The 14,841-nt window shown below is 41.0% G+C and overlaps 1 protein-coding gene across 1 annotated transcript in view; it reads left to right on the top strand.

Annotated features, from left to right (window-relative positions):
- The window catches only part of LOC139644705 (leucine-rich repeat transmembrane neuronal protein 4), a 97,572-nt gene extending 82,954 nt beyond the window's left edge, over window positions 1-14,618 (top strand). Inside the window, exon 3 of the mRNA XM_071520165.1 lies at window positions 14,295-14,618. Coding sequence (XP_071376266.1) covers window positions 14,295-14,618 — 324 coding nt within the window. The remainder of the gene's footprint in view (window positions 1-14,294) is intronic.
- Window positions 14,619-14,841: the final 223 nt, after the last annotated feature.

A 14,841-nucleotide genomic window follows, 5' to 3' on the forward strand; every position in this document is an offset into this window, starting at 1 on the left:
TCTTGAGATTAGCCCTAAATATTTTTTGATCAAGTTTTACACAGCTCAACATTTCTATTGCCTCTCACCATCCACACTCTATTATGAGTGCTGTCTACAGAGATTTGCACTGCAGAGTGTGGGGTAAGATTGATTTAGTAGTCAGAGCAGGCCGGTTATTTGGTAGGGGGCTGCTGGTGCAATTTGAGTAGAATTAAGGGAATATGTTATGTATGGTTTTAATCAGTCAGTCCATTAAGGAGCCAGGAAACATAATGTGAGGAAAAGACAAGACAGGATCTATGGATGTTCTTCATATTTTTAAAAGAGGAAGAAAGGCTCGAAATGTGTTTAGTGATTAATTATCCAAATATGGAGAGACAGCAGAAATCAGCCAGCTGTGGCCTGGCGAGCCGACTGCCATGGTGTCCAGATGGACACTGGAGTGTTAGTTTGGATTGACACTTGACTTGGCTGATAACTTCATGTTAGATGCCTACAGCTAAACTCTTCATTTACTGCAAACGCAAAATGGATTTTCAAAGGCTTGACATCCACCAAAGCACAACGTGTTTGCTAGAGTCAATATAATATTGGATGTTTCTAAACAAAATGTCAGTCGTGTCTCCAGTCTGCCAGCTGGTTAGTCAGTTAGTTGCTGAAGTACCTTGTCAGGTTCATCCTCCCATTCAGCTCTATTTATGTATGCTGCTGAACATTAAATGCATAAAAACTATATTTCCCTGCACATGAAACGTCTATATTATTGTCAGCTGGAGACTTGATTGTTTCCCTAAAATGTGAGAAAATGTGTTTAAAAATTAGGTTTTTATATTTGTGCCTCTATGTATATTTACTAATGCATAATAAACTCCCCCAGCCATTCAGAATAGATGAGGCTTTTCACCCAGCCGGTGGCATAATGATCTGACTTACTACAGCTTTGATGTAGCGTGGGAAAATATCAGCTTTCTAACAGATGACAGGTGAAATCACTTGCTTCCTAAAATAAGCAATGCTTAAAGTTAAGTTTCCATCCCAAACAATCAAACCAAAGTAGCTTACTATTAGCTTGTAATAGTATTTAATGAACTATAGAGGCACATGATTAAACATAACTATTATTGAATTTGATCTTTTTTTTTTACAGTAAAGAGACAGATGAGGAGTGATGAGCACGTGTACATCATATATAGCCTTTAAAGTTTTATACAGTCATTAATAACTGTGTCTCTCTGTTTATATTTACACAACCTGAACTGAACAAGAGAGAGGAGGAGGACAGAAACAAAGAGAGATGAGGGGAGGAGAGAAATAAAAGGAGGCAAGAGAAGAATTTAGAAGGGGAGGAGTGAGGAGAGACAGCGGCAGATAAGACAGACAGCTCACTACAATATACTGCATCACTGTAGGCCTGTACAGACTGCTGCTCAAAGTGTTTATTATGCTAATTTATACCCATGTATGTTCATGTCAAAGTGCACCAGGCTCATTTTCATTTGAAATTTTACAAAAAAATTCTCCCTGTGGAGGAAACCCCCGGACCTCCTACTATATACTACAGCTACCTACTACTACTATTATCACTACCACTCATTACTACTACTACTACTAACCTACTACTATAACTGTAAACACAACTATAATATTAAAAAGTGATGCAGGTCTAAAAGGTCGATCAGGCCAAACTGTCTCAAGAAAGTAAGTCTTCCATATTGTCAATGGAAAGGCCCTGGGTTATACACTGGTGTGACATCACCGATTACATTACTTTAGCAGTGTGAAAGAGTTGTTTATGTTGTCACATACACTTGATATGAATTTCTAAGCGATTAATTAATTAAGCGATATTCTCCTTTAACTGCAGTCTTTGAGAACATAGTTTTTTTTTTGTCTCTTTGCGTTAAAGACTTGTTCTGTCAAATCTGGGCTCTGCTTGAAAGATGTCAAATATGAGACACTTATGTTTGTTTGCTTTTGCAAGCAGGGATATGTCTGCTAATGGGGGGCTACTAGTGTGTGTGTGTATGTGTGTGCATGCATGTGTATGTGTCTGTGTGCATGGGGGAGGGGGGGGGTGCCTACAGGAGTGGTGTGGTAATTTCACTAAAGGCAATTTGAATATTGTTGCTCCATTACAATAGCAATCACCGAGAGCCACCTGATGAAATATTTATAGGGATTTGAGGATTGAGGCGGTTTTAATTACCATTTGCTAAACAGGCATCTCACAAGGTTTGCTAGTGCCACTGCTCCTGTCATTCAGTGTTTGCTCGTCTCTGCTTACGGCGGCATGTTTTCAGCTCTGTTTTGGTTGTCTGCATTAGGAAAAGAAGAAGAAGGTGAACTAACAAAAGCCTGGATGAGGATCTGGTTTTTGTCCTCATTAAACCATTGCTCTGACTTGTTGGCCAGAAGGTTTTTTTTTTTGTTTTTTTTTTGTTTTTCAAGTTATCATTGTGCAAGTGACAATTTCATCACTGTGTATCAAGTATATAGTGTGCCATGGTGCATCAGGCCTAAATACAAGTCAGAGACTGAAGAGGAGTAGAATAGAATTTATTATCAACATAGGGAAATTTGGGTTGCAGTATAAGGTGTTCACAGTAAGTAAGTGGAGGGAAGATTTAAACTAAAGTCAAGCATTTCTCCAAACCATGGTGATTGATTGGTGGGATATACTAAAATTGTGTGATTTTGTTCCAATCACACTAGTAAAGATGATCGAGAAAGATTGAGAAAGTATGTCCTATAAAAGTGCTATAAATTAAAAGAAAGATAGATAGATAGATAGATAGATAGATAGATAGATAGATAGATAGATAGATAGATAGATAGATAGTAAAGAAAGTAAAGAAACAATGGGCTCACAGACACTTCTTGTCACATAATAGTAAATTTGATCAAAGAGATTATTTGCCAAAGTCTCTAAATTCCAAATGACTGTATTTCTTACTGCTTTAGAGTTCAACATTTGCATTGCTTCTTATTGAAATTCAGAGTGGAGATGTTCTAGCCTCAGAGGAACTGTCTGGTCAAGGTTTCTCAGTGAAAGGTTTTCTCTTGAGGGATTTGCTCTCCTACACGTGTGTGCAAACCTGCTCCTTTAGGGACTGCCTGGAACGACCTGGATTTTCCCCCCATTGCTTAAGCCCTATGGCTAATTATCTTTTCAGAGGAAAACATACGCCTCCTCATTAATTCAACACTCCACAATCTATCATAATTACTGCCAAATAAGTTGTTGTTATCGCTTTAATTTAAATTAGTGGCTGTGATTCTCGCTCATAAGAATTTTTAATATCAAACAATATACGCACACCCGTGCACACGGTCACGCATAAAAAGTGGGCAGAAGTCCATCAAAATGTATATTGTTGCCAATTGCTAATCCATTTTCAACATACATTTGAAAAATAATTCATAAAATAATGACCCAGAGGAATGTGTTTGTAAATTTATGTGTACGCTATGTCTTACACAAAATCTTGCTCAGTGTTTTATGCAAAGTTATAGAAGTGACTGACAAAATACCAACCAGGAATTATCTTACCACCCAATTAGGCTTTTTCGTCTATGAGGAGTTTGCTTTCAACCTATTTTTTCAGGTTTTGATTCCAGGTTTTCGCTGGCAGCCATGAGCTCTCTTGGTTCAAGGGCATGTAGTTCCCGGGTTTGGATGTGTCATAGAAAATGAATTATATCCCTAGAACAGCACAATCAGTATGCAGTATCTACAGAATCTGATTAGTGCATGAATATATCTGATTCAAGCAGAAGCCTTATGATTTAGTCCTACCAGTGTGATAAGCCTGTTTTTTTTTTTTGCTTTGTAAAGGCTGTTTCTAAAAGCTACTTCTTTCTTTTTCTTACCAGAAAAAATTAAATATTAATTTAAGATTGAGGATTTTGGTACTTTAAAACAAAACACTCAAAAGTATGAACCTGTCTCTACCGCTCTGTCTCTCCTTCCTCCCGCGTCTGCTCTCTCTCTCTTTCGCTCTAATCAAATAAGCTACCTACCGCTAAATCGAAGTTGCTGCCACACTCCTGTGCCTTTTCACTAATGCAATCATACAGAGAGCGAGGAGCGAGATGTAGCATTTTACCCACCAATAATTAAACCAAACTGGCATTTCACACCACACTCCCATCTTCATTCGGAAATGGAACGGGCTGCTTTGGAAAATTGAAATTGTGACAAATGGTTTAAAAAGTTAACAAAAAAAGAAAAAAAAAAAAACAGCGGGGATGTTGAGCCGTCTTTACATTACCTGACCTTATACTCTTATCATCAATATATGTACTTTTCAAATAGTTTAAGCCAGACAAGGGCAAGGCATCCAAGGAGAACACAAGAAAATGATCGACCATGAGAGGCCGCGTGCTGATTTGAGATGCCTCGCATTGTGTTTGTTTGCATCAGTGAACATCTAGCTTTGTTAAAAGGCCATCTGTGTACAAGTGCTGTTGAGTCAGTGCACAGTGAGAGAGAACGGGAGGCAGACAGGGAGAGGGTCCGCATATCAGTTCTGGCTGCTGCCCAGCTCCCTTTGACATGTCTTATTAGTCAGGTCTTTAAAAGCCTCGGCCTGCCTTCCCAGGCACACTTCTCCCCAATATCCCTGATTAAAGTGCGACTGACGCTCCCAGTGTAGAGCCAAGATGGCCACACAGCGTTTATTTTGGGTCATGCTCATTACTCAGACACACTGCCAGTACCACTACTGGAAGCAGCACATAATGCAAGGCCATCTACAGCCAAGAGATTTGGGAACTTTGAATTCACCATGGAACAGCAGAAATAAAACTACAATTTGTGCTCTGTTGACACTTAATACTCTAACCCGTCATTCTACCTTCTTAATATGCATTTGGGCACTCAGCAATTGGATGCAGGAGATTTACTGTACGACCACAGCTAGAGGCAATTGAAAGGCCATGAAATAACATCTGCGTGCTCTGATTTTGATCATCTGCATGTATCTAGATAACAAAAAGCCATGTACAGTTTATCTACACAAACTGCCTGCTAAGGAACTATGTTATATACAGTATATAAATGTACACTACCAGTCAAAAGTTTGGACACATCTGATTGAATGTACTATGTCTTTCATTATCTTAAAGCCATTTTGATCTAAATGCTAATGCTTAAATGCTTGAAATGTGTTTCTTAGACAAATATAAATATTGAAGTTGATGCCTATGTATGAATTTCTTTCCAAAGCCTTTGCCTTCCCATCAAGGCAAAGGGCTCGCAGGCAAAGAGGCAAAGGGCTTGCAAAATCAGAGCACGCAGATGCTACTTTAAATAATCTAAAATATAAGATAGTTTTCATTTGTTTAACACTTTTTTGGTCACTGCATAATTCCATTTGTGTTATTTCATAGTGTTTATGTCTTTACTATTATTCTAAAATGTGAAAAATAAAGAAAAATGCATGTGTCCAAACTTTTGACTGGTAGTATATATAGGAGTATATATTGCCTTTGTTGAAGTTCACCAAAGCAGTTTTGCTCATTGCTCATTTGCTCAATTTCCCCTCGGGGATCAATAAAGTATTTCTGATTCTGATTCTGATTCTGATTGGCTTGTTCATGATGAAAACACAGACTAAGATGGCTTCCCTTTATGAAATATCAAAGCCCTCTGATTGGACGGATTTGTAGAAAACTACTCAGGTCAATCTAAGGTCAATGGCCTCTGATAGCTTACTGTAGCCTGTGGTGTTTGAGATAACCAACATAAAAATATATATATATATATTTTAACTCATGAATGGATAAATAAATAAATAAATTGACGAATAAACAAACAAACTTGAATGATCACATTATGTCTCGTTATCGTTCTGGATGTGCGTTGATTCCTTAGACACAGTTCCAACAGTGCACACACACACTGTACACACTGCAAGCTCTTCCATTTCTGTTGTTTCACAGATTCTCAGCCCCCGCCTTCATTAGTCGCGGTAATTGTGCGTTGTGCTGGATGTGTCGGAAAGGAGAGCGGGCTGAAGAACGTGTTGAGCATTGAGTAACATTTCACGGCCCATTTGCTGTGGTCTGCAGAAGCTCCTTTACTGTACGTACCGTACAGTGGGAGGAGGATGTGATGAGCCAACGGTGGGCACGCATTGGTGCGTGAAGGGGGCCCCAATCCCTCTCTCTCTCCCTCTCTGTCTTTCCCTAGTTTTCTTTTTCAATCTCTCTCTCTCTCTCTCTCTCTCCCTAAGCTGGCTTTGTGAGTGGAGGCGTGCCATGTGTTTGTATGTATCTGTGTGTGTGCGTGTGTGTGTGTGTGTGTGTGTGCGTGTGTGCTTGTGTTGTATCAGAGACCTGTAATCAACAGTCACTGCACATAAAGGGACCTCCAGTCATTAAGGAATTAGCAGGAGGCTAACGGCTTGTTTAGAGAATCAATTAGTTTTAAATGTGGACATGTGGGCACACTTGCACACATAGCTCTACAAGGGAATGTCACTGCTGCACATTCTGCCTCTGAAGTAAAGTGACCCTTTATGACTCTAAGGCTTGTACAGCCCCGGGCAGCCTCTTTAGTCGGGTCCCAGGCCGAGGGTGCTGGGCTTAAAGTGGGTGTTACTTATTTGTAAGAGCATAGGAGATGTTATGCCAGGAAACAAGGATTGGCCAGCACCCACGTTCCTTTATAACACCTGCAAGTATGTTTAATTACCGCATATAAAGACACACACAAATACACACAGTAACAGACCTGTGTCTATGGAAACAAACGCACGCACGTAGACACATGCATGCCGTGCGCGCGTACATACACACATACACACATATACACACGTGCAGCTGGGAAGTCTTCCTCTGGGGATGTGCTGTGTTTTTACAAATCTGATGGTGTTTGGCTTAACACCCCCTCAGACACGTCCGTGTGTTTTGCTCTGCTGAAAACCTGTCTGGTGGGCTCCATGTCATTGATGCCCGCCCAGCAACATCTGCGCCGACTACCCCCGCATGCTGGAGCAGCATTTTAAAGGCAGCGCTCACCCACACAATGACACGCAGTCACACACACACACACACACACACACACACACACAGATGTGCTGCACACCCACATGCACACTCCTGCACATCGTACACACACAAACACAGAGAGTCATAGTATTTAGAGGACAAGTGGTTATGGTCATGTTGTTCCAGCTAATGAAGGTTTTTTGCCATTCATTTGCAGGTTTATAGTTTCACACATTCACTCAGCCCATGTCTACAAGCCTAGACATTTTATATGTTTTGCCCCCTGTTGACCCGCTGATGGAGTTACTGCCATATTCCTTTCATTGTTATATATTGATGTTTTTACTTTTCACCTTTTCATAACGAAGAAATCTCACATTGTCCTATGTTCTGCTGCTATAGATATTACTTCTGCTATTGTGCTGATCTCATTAATGCATTTTCATACATTCATTTTGTACTTAATGAGTGTTGGAATTGGCAGTAGAGTTTGTTTGCATAACCGCCATTCACTATATTCTTAATTATAATCCTTTTGCTTTTTGATGTATCCTTGTACTATTTGCTACAATGGCCCAGTTTCCCTACAGGAATCATTAAAATTTCATCCAATCTTAAAAAAAACTATAATAATCTCCCCAACCATCCAGATAGCCTGAGGACTTAATATGTGCTTTGTTTAAACCAACAGGAACTACCACAAACAACTACAAACATAATGTTCTGCACATACACATCGGGTTATTATTATGGCTAATTGTTAACAATAAGCCAGCAAAATACCCAAAAGTTATCTTCTGTGTAAAAACCACACTTGTCTCTTGATACAGTTTTTAGAATATCCAAATGATTTACTGACTAATTTAGAATAAATTTGGATTAAGCAACGGTCACAACATTAGAATAATAAAACATGGTAATTATATTGGCACATTGAAACATTATTTCCAATGCTGATATTGACATACTGCACCATTACTTTCAATTATATACAGTCATCATACCGAAAAATGATTACCAATGGTCATTGCTTTAGTAAATTGAAGCATTATTTCCTCATCCAGTAGGAGATATGATAAAGAGAAATGATGACAGGACAATACTGGCTCGTGGAATGATGCTGCAGTGGGTGGTAAAAATGTGAAAATCACAAAAGCTTTTACTTCTGAGCTCTGTGGAAGCTGAGATTTATTCTCCGTGACAGTAAGTATTTTGTACAATAACATGGCACTCTGAGACATGGGTATTTTGAAACAGTTTCAATAGCATAAACACTGAACCTTTACATCAAATATGCATCACAGCCTGCATCAAATATAGATGACATTCAAAACTAAATTATGGTAATGCATCTCTACACCTCTTCCAAGAGGACAAGAAGGATAAGCTTTAGATAAAGGAAAGAGTAATTAAAGAGTTATTTCCAATAACTCAGTCTTGGTTCTGTCTCTATAATTGCACATAATGAATAGTGAGCAATCTACAAAGTGCTTTACAGGCAATAAAACAATAATAAATAAAAATTTATAAGATAAACAATAACAATCTTAGACATGAATTGAAGACATGCTGCCAAAGACAACAATAATATAACAAGAACAGTGTGTGCACAGAGGAAATGAATATACTGTATGTTTGGGAGGTTGTGATTGTGTACTAATTAATTGTGTTAATGATACAGTTGACGTAAATGTATATCCTACATTATTTTCCATTATTCTGTCTTTATTGAGACAATGGTGATGAAGTTATTGCAGTTTAATCTACAATGACTTTAGGAGACAAGGACTTTAAAACTTGCCATGTCAACACTTGTAATCAACACGCGCAACAGACATTTTTAATAAAAGCGAAGCAATATTTACATCTTTTAATTGTACACAGTTGCAAGTGAAAATTGGTAGGTCTAAATAAATGTACAATAGTATTTTTCTACCAACTGATACTTATCAGACTGCAGCAAGCTGCTTGTTTTACATATTAATATTGTATTTTTTTTATTTTAGTGCAATTATAATTACTCTGAAAGAAAGGTCATAGAAGGTTTATAGAAGGTTCTTCATTATCTTCTTCTGTAATGTCATGCAGACCTTTTTCAGCTATGAGTAAAATCATGTATTAGAACTTGTCAATGAAGTTTAAAAGTTCAATAAGTGTGCATTGAAACCACCTTGGCTGCATTGTTGTGGGCGTGTCTCTAAACCTTTTGAATAAGTCTGTACAAATGTCATTGGCTGATGAAGACCGTTAGTGGATGACATTAACCTGTACTCAAAAAAAATCTATTAGTTTAAACTTTTTTTGACAGACTGGGTTGCAATATTTCCATGCGCTGCTCTCCATCAGTCCATGTCACCTGTTAATACATAGGTGTCATTGAAATACATGGGATGTTGTCCATTTTTTGACATAATACTCATGTGAACACCGCCTAAGACTTGAGCCTGCGCATGCGTAGTTGTCTGCCAAAAGTACAAAACACTTTGAACATGAGAAAATGGTCTGAATGTAGAAGCACAGGTAAATGAGGGTCAGCATGTTCCATGATGCCCCTAAAAAGGTAAAAAATAAATCGATAAATACAACTTTCAAAAGCCTGTCTGTAAAAATATGTTATCAGGAGTACTGTATGATATCCACAGAGGGAGATAAGAATGAGAAAAGGAGAAAAAAAAGAGCTTCCCACTCAGTATGATACAAATACACACCAATTCCCAACCTAATTCACAGTCTTACAGACAGAAAACCTGAAAAATGAATATAACAAAAACGTAAGAAAAGTAAACCCTGAGCAAAACATTAGTTGGGGTCTGTTGCCCCTCCTCTTCACTTTGTTATGCTTCTTTGTGCTACACTAAGGTGACTTGAGAGGATCAAAGTGTTTGGCTGGGGAAGCAGTCGACTTTTGAACGGTAGTGCTCCTAAAGCCAAGGGAGGCATTAGCATTGTCTGCCTGCGGCACTGTTACTGGCCTCCTTAGCTGCTCATAAAACCATGAATGCAAAAAAAAACACAACTTCTGAGGGGCACTGGAATACTGTAAAAAAAAAATGAATTTATGGGGGTTGGAGCCTTTTCAAGAGTCACCGATGACTCCTAAGAAATTTGGGTTGCAGAGCTGCTGCGAGGGAGTGATGTGAAGAGGAAGAATCCACAGATGGAAGAAGGAAATGTTAGATTTAACAGTCTCCGATTACCATGGTAGTGTTTCTTCACAGTGATACACAGCAAACACATGCTAGTTAGGTGCGCACCCATCCCTGCCTCATAAATTCCCATCCAAACCACGTCTTTTTAGATCATCGGGGAACCAAATTGAAGCATGTATATTGTATTTTTGTTAGCCTTTGCCCAGATGTTATCCATTTACATATTTGGCTGTCTCCACTGTCAACAGAGTGCTCAGTGGTAGGAATTAATAATTTCCGAATGCTGAGAGGCACAAAGAGAGGCTGATAGCATTGCTAATGAGTTAGCTGCACCTTGCAAGCACTTGGGTGACCCGTGTATATCAATAGCAGCTTTTGTTAATAGAAACTGACAAAAATAGCATTTTGGGCCAATTAAGCTGGTTCAACAAGCCAAGCTTAGCCGTCTGATATTTATGCCTAAATTCTGTTGGAGGCTGTGCCGTTCTAATAAGAAGATGCTATGAAAAAAAGAGGGGAAAATACAGGTATAATCTTCTCTTCTGGATAATGTTATGTCAAATTGGTTTTAAAACTCTCTCTCTCTCTCTCTATCACACACACACTCTCTCTCTCTCTCTCTCTCTCTCTCTCTCTCTCTCACACACACACACACTCTCTCTCTCTCTCTCTCTCACACACACACACTCTCTCTATCTCTCTCTCTCTCTTTCTCACAGCACGAGTCCAGATTTATGCCCTGAAAATTTGATAGAATCCACTGAAACGGTTAGGAGTTAATATCGGTTAATTAATTCATTGGACCTGGGCAGGGAGCTGTGAGGAGAGCTGAGGTGGATTGGGGTGTGTGATGGGGAGATGTGGTGGTGGCGGTGGTGTGGTGATGGTGGAGGGGGGTGGGCGGGGGGGTGGTGGTGGTGGTGGTTGGTTTGAACTGAGAGGGGAATGAGGGGAGTAATCCACTGAGTGCCTATAATGTAATGAGTCGGCCTCGCTTAATGGAGTCCATTTGAGGGAGAAGGAGGTACAGAAAGCGGGAAGGTTGGTTATTCTGGTGCGTAGTGGTAGTTGTAAGGGAGCTGAGTAGGTGGGATGGGGGAGTGAAGGGAAGCAGAGAGGTGATTTTCTGAAAGATAAGTATTACCAGGAATGATTTCCAGTATTTTTTTTTTTTTTTTTTTTTTTTGTGGTGATGTTTTCTGACCTGACAGTTTCCTAGCAGGTCAACGTTCACACTAGCCTGGTTCCCACACTTCAGATTTTGTCAAGCGAAGCAGAGAGTCTGGTGTTGCTCTCATCAATGGCTTGTTCTCGCTCTGAGAAACAATTGAGCCAATCAGCGCCTTTGCGGGCAGGAGTAAAGTTTGAGCCGGTCACGCCACGTTTTTTCATTGCCGCTTTGAGAGAATAATACTTGTTGAAATCACCCCCTTAACTTGTCTCTGCAAATACTATATTTTTGTCAAAAACGACCAACATTCTTGCAAGTCAGTCGACTGCAAATAACATCAGAGCAGCCGGATACATCAGTCACTAGTGATTGGTTTGGGCAAATCAACCCCCCACACACACAGAGAAAACAGCTAACTAAGAGGCAATCTCAGGCTGACTAATGGAGTGGGAACGAAATGGTCATTCAGTCTGAAGATCAGGCCATATTCACACTGCAAGGGGCTCTACATGCCTGCTATCAGCGACTGTATTACATGAGTGCTTGAGTGTATGGCGGCACGGTGACTCAGTTGTTTTAGCACAGTCGCCTCACAGCCAGAAGCTTCTGGTTCCTTTCTGTGTGGAGTGTTTGCGTGGGTCTCCTCCGGTTTCCTCCCACCGTCCAAAGTTAGGCGAATTGGAGACTCTATATTGCCCATATGTGAGCGCGAGTGTGTTTGATGTAGTATTGTATATAATATGCAGTATGGTATATATGACATGTTTATTAATAAGGATCCACATTAGCTTTGCATGCTTCCCATTAAAACACAATATACATCTAAAGCATAAGCACAAAGTTTAAAACCAGTATATGGTATGCATATGGTATGTAAAGCCCTTTGAGACATGCTAGTGATAAAGGGCAATATAAATAGACTTGACTTGACAACTCTGTGGATTTGTAGTGGCTTATTGAATTGTAATGCCGCGCTGCTTGGAAGTGAGTTATAGTAAGGCTCAAGGCTACACATAATGCTGTTTCTTCTAAAATATTGCTATTGTGCATACTCTCGGACTAACATTCTCTTACACCCGTGGTTCATGAATTACACTGCCATCCTGTAGTAAGAGAAGCTTTGTTAGCCCAGACTGTTTCCATTTGACTCTCTCTCTCTCTCTCTCTCTCTCTCTCACACACACACACACACACACACACTGTTCTCCCCTTTTCAGCCAGCATACATCCAATTGTATTCTATTCGCACAATAATAGACATTGTGTTGATAAATACAATACAATACATAAAAAACAAAGTCATGGCAAATAACGGGGGGCGGCGGGGGGGGGGGGGGGGGGGGGGGGCACGCTTAATATCCGAAGCACAAAAAGAGAACTTAAAACACACAGATATGTCTACCAAATGATATCAAATTCCAGATATAGTTTGCCCCTTTTGTCCAGTAGTCAAGTAGAAAATAAAATTCTTACTTGAGTCAGGAACAATGCCAGACACATCAAATCAGAATCACTTTGTATTATAAGTAATATAAATATACAGGAATGTTTATTGGTGGCATTGTTTTCGGGTTGCTCTTAGACCTGCCTCGTTTTATTTATTGCCAAATGTGCTCTCTTTGTTGCCCTGTCTTCTTCTATTGTGTTTGGCAGCCTGTTTTAGATTTTATCTTGTGTCACGATTAGTCCTCTATTGTCCCTTAGTGGTGAATCTGTTTTCCTGTTTGCACCTCTTTTCCCTCCAAGCAGCCTGCCTGGTAATGATCACTGGTTAAGTAAAAGGTTAAAAACAAAAGGTTAAGGAATTGTACCGTAGTGTGGATGGAGTGACGGTGTGACGCCTGCTCTGCTCCCATCAGATCCTCAGAGCCAAGGCTTGTATTATTTATCTCTTCTGTTCAGGTGTCATATTTGTAGCTGTTGCTGCAGTTGTTGTTGTTGCTGTTGAGTGTTCCTTGTCGCGGATGCCTGTGTAAGGATCTGATCATCTGTCGCTCTGCCAGGCGGCCGTGTTTAATTCAGGACGACTGCCATCTTTCCCTGCTGTTTTCACGGCCTTTTCAAAAAATCCCCTAATTGGCCTTTGTTAAAGCCACGAAGTCTGTGGGTAGAGTTAGAGCGAGGGAGTGTTGCGAGAGTCTCATCTGTTTGTTTGGCACAGTGTTGAGGTTGGGGAGGAAGCAGGAGACTCCGCACATAAGCAGATGTGAAGAGCGCTCCTGGCTGTGACACAAGTGACATGGCGCTGGAGAGAGCACAGGCCTATTTGCTCCAGCTCTTGTACCGAAGGTTGAGGACAACATCGGTGTGGCTGCGGCTTTGTCAACCGCAGTGTGGTTTGCGTGTCATTCATACATGCACGCCTATTTGAACGAGCAAATACGCATCTACTTATTCTTCTGACAGTCACAGTGAGCATTACGTTGTCGTGGGTAGGATGAGTACTCCCACTTCTACAAGACACGCTTCTCACATCGGTAAATAGCAGTCGTCGCATGATGCTTCACCGCACACATTTTGGAGAGTCTTCACTGCAAATGGGTCTTGGATAGTTAGAGGCTCAGGTGGTGACCATGTGAGGATGATTACAGAGGGCCAGCAGTGAGCTGCCAAACTAGCCCTGCTCTAGGTTCAGAGTCTCACAGGGAGTCACGATGAAATGTTGTGTAACAAATTAACCATGGTTTGAATAAAAAAACATTATTTGAATTGATATAATATTTATGGTTCATAATTAATTAACTAGCTGTAGCTATTTTAGCTACAACATGTCTAAAGGGCACAGAGTTTGCTGAATTGAGACCTATATGGCTAATGATTTTTTTTCTCTCTCCTTTTGCTCCCTCTCTCTCCTTTCTTTACTTTCGTCATTCCTGTACAATGCTCCTGTCTTCTCCACCCCGGCTTTATCCTCTCTCCTCTGCTCTGTCTCTCCCTCTCTCCCTCTCATTCTCTCTCTCTCTTTCCCTTCATCTATTGCTCTCTGTCTGCCTAAACAGGTCCCGCACCAGATGGGCGCGCTGACATTCTACCGCTATGAGCAGCCCATCGTAGACTACTGCCAGGCCCATCAACCCCTGAGGCTCAACATGGGCTACGAGGGACCCCCACAGGGCCTGGAGGGGCTGGAGGACCTGGGCCCACGCGATAGGGGCACTATACAGACGGTGGCGCTCCCCGCCGTGCCCTCTGCCGCCGTCGTAGGTGCCCCTGTGCCCGGGCCCCGCTCTCCCCCGCCTCCCCTTAGACCACCCACTGAGGGTCCCAGCAGCAGTGCTTTCCCTCCTGCTGAGCGCACCACCACGCTCACATTTGGACGCTAGCAAGCCGAGCCACAGGTGGTTGTTAGAAGTGGGGCAGGGGCCTCTGATTCACCGTGACTTTGAAATGAAGGGGCAGGGGAGCTGGTTTTTCAGTGGGGCCTTGTTTTCAGCACATTAGTATGGGACGGCCCCTAGAGGACAAAAAAATTGATTTCCAATCACGCCTGGAGGGATTTGGCATCGGAAACACATGATCTCACCGATATAAAGGCTGAGGCGTCCT

The sequence above is a fragment of the Centroberyx affinis genome, unplaced genomic scaffold, assembly GCF_046629955.1.
Source record: "Centroberyx affinis isolate AG114_WGS23_722 - 3 ecotype Tasmania unplaced genomic scaffold, CSIRO-AGI_Caff_v1 ptg000774l_1, whole genome shotgun sequence".
NCBI lineage: Eukaryota > Metazoa > Chordata > Actinopteri > Beryciformes > Berycidae > Centroberyx > Centroberyx affinis.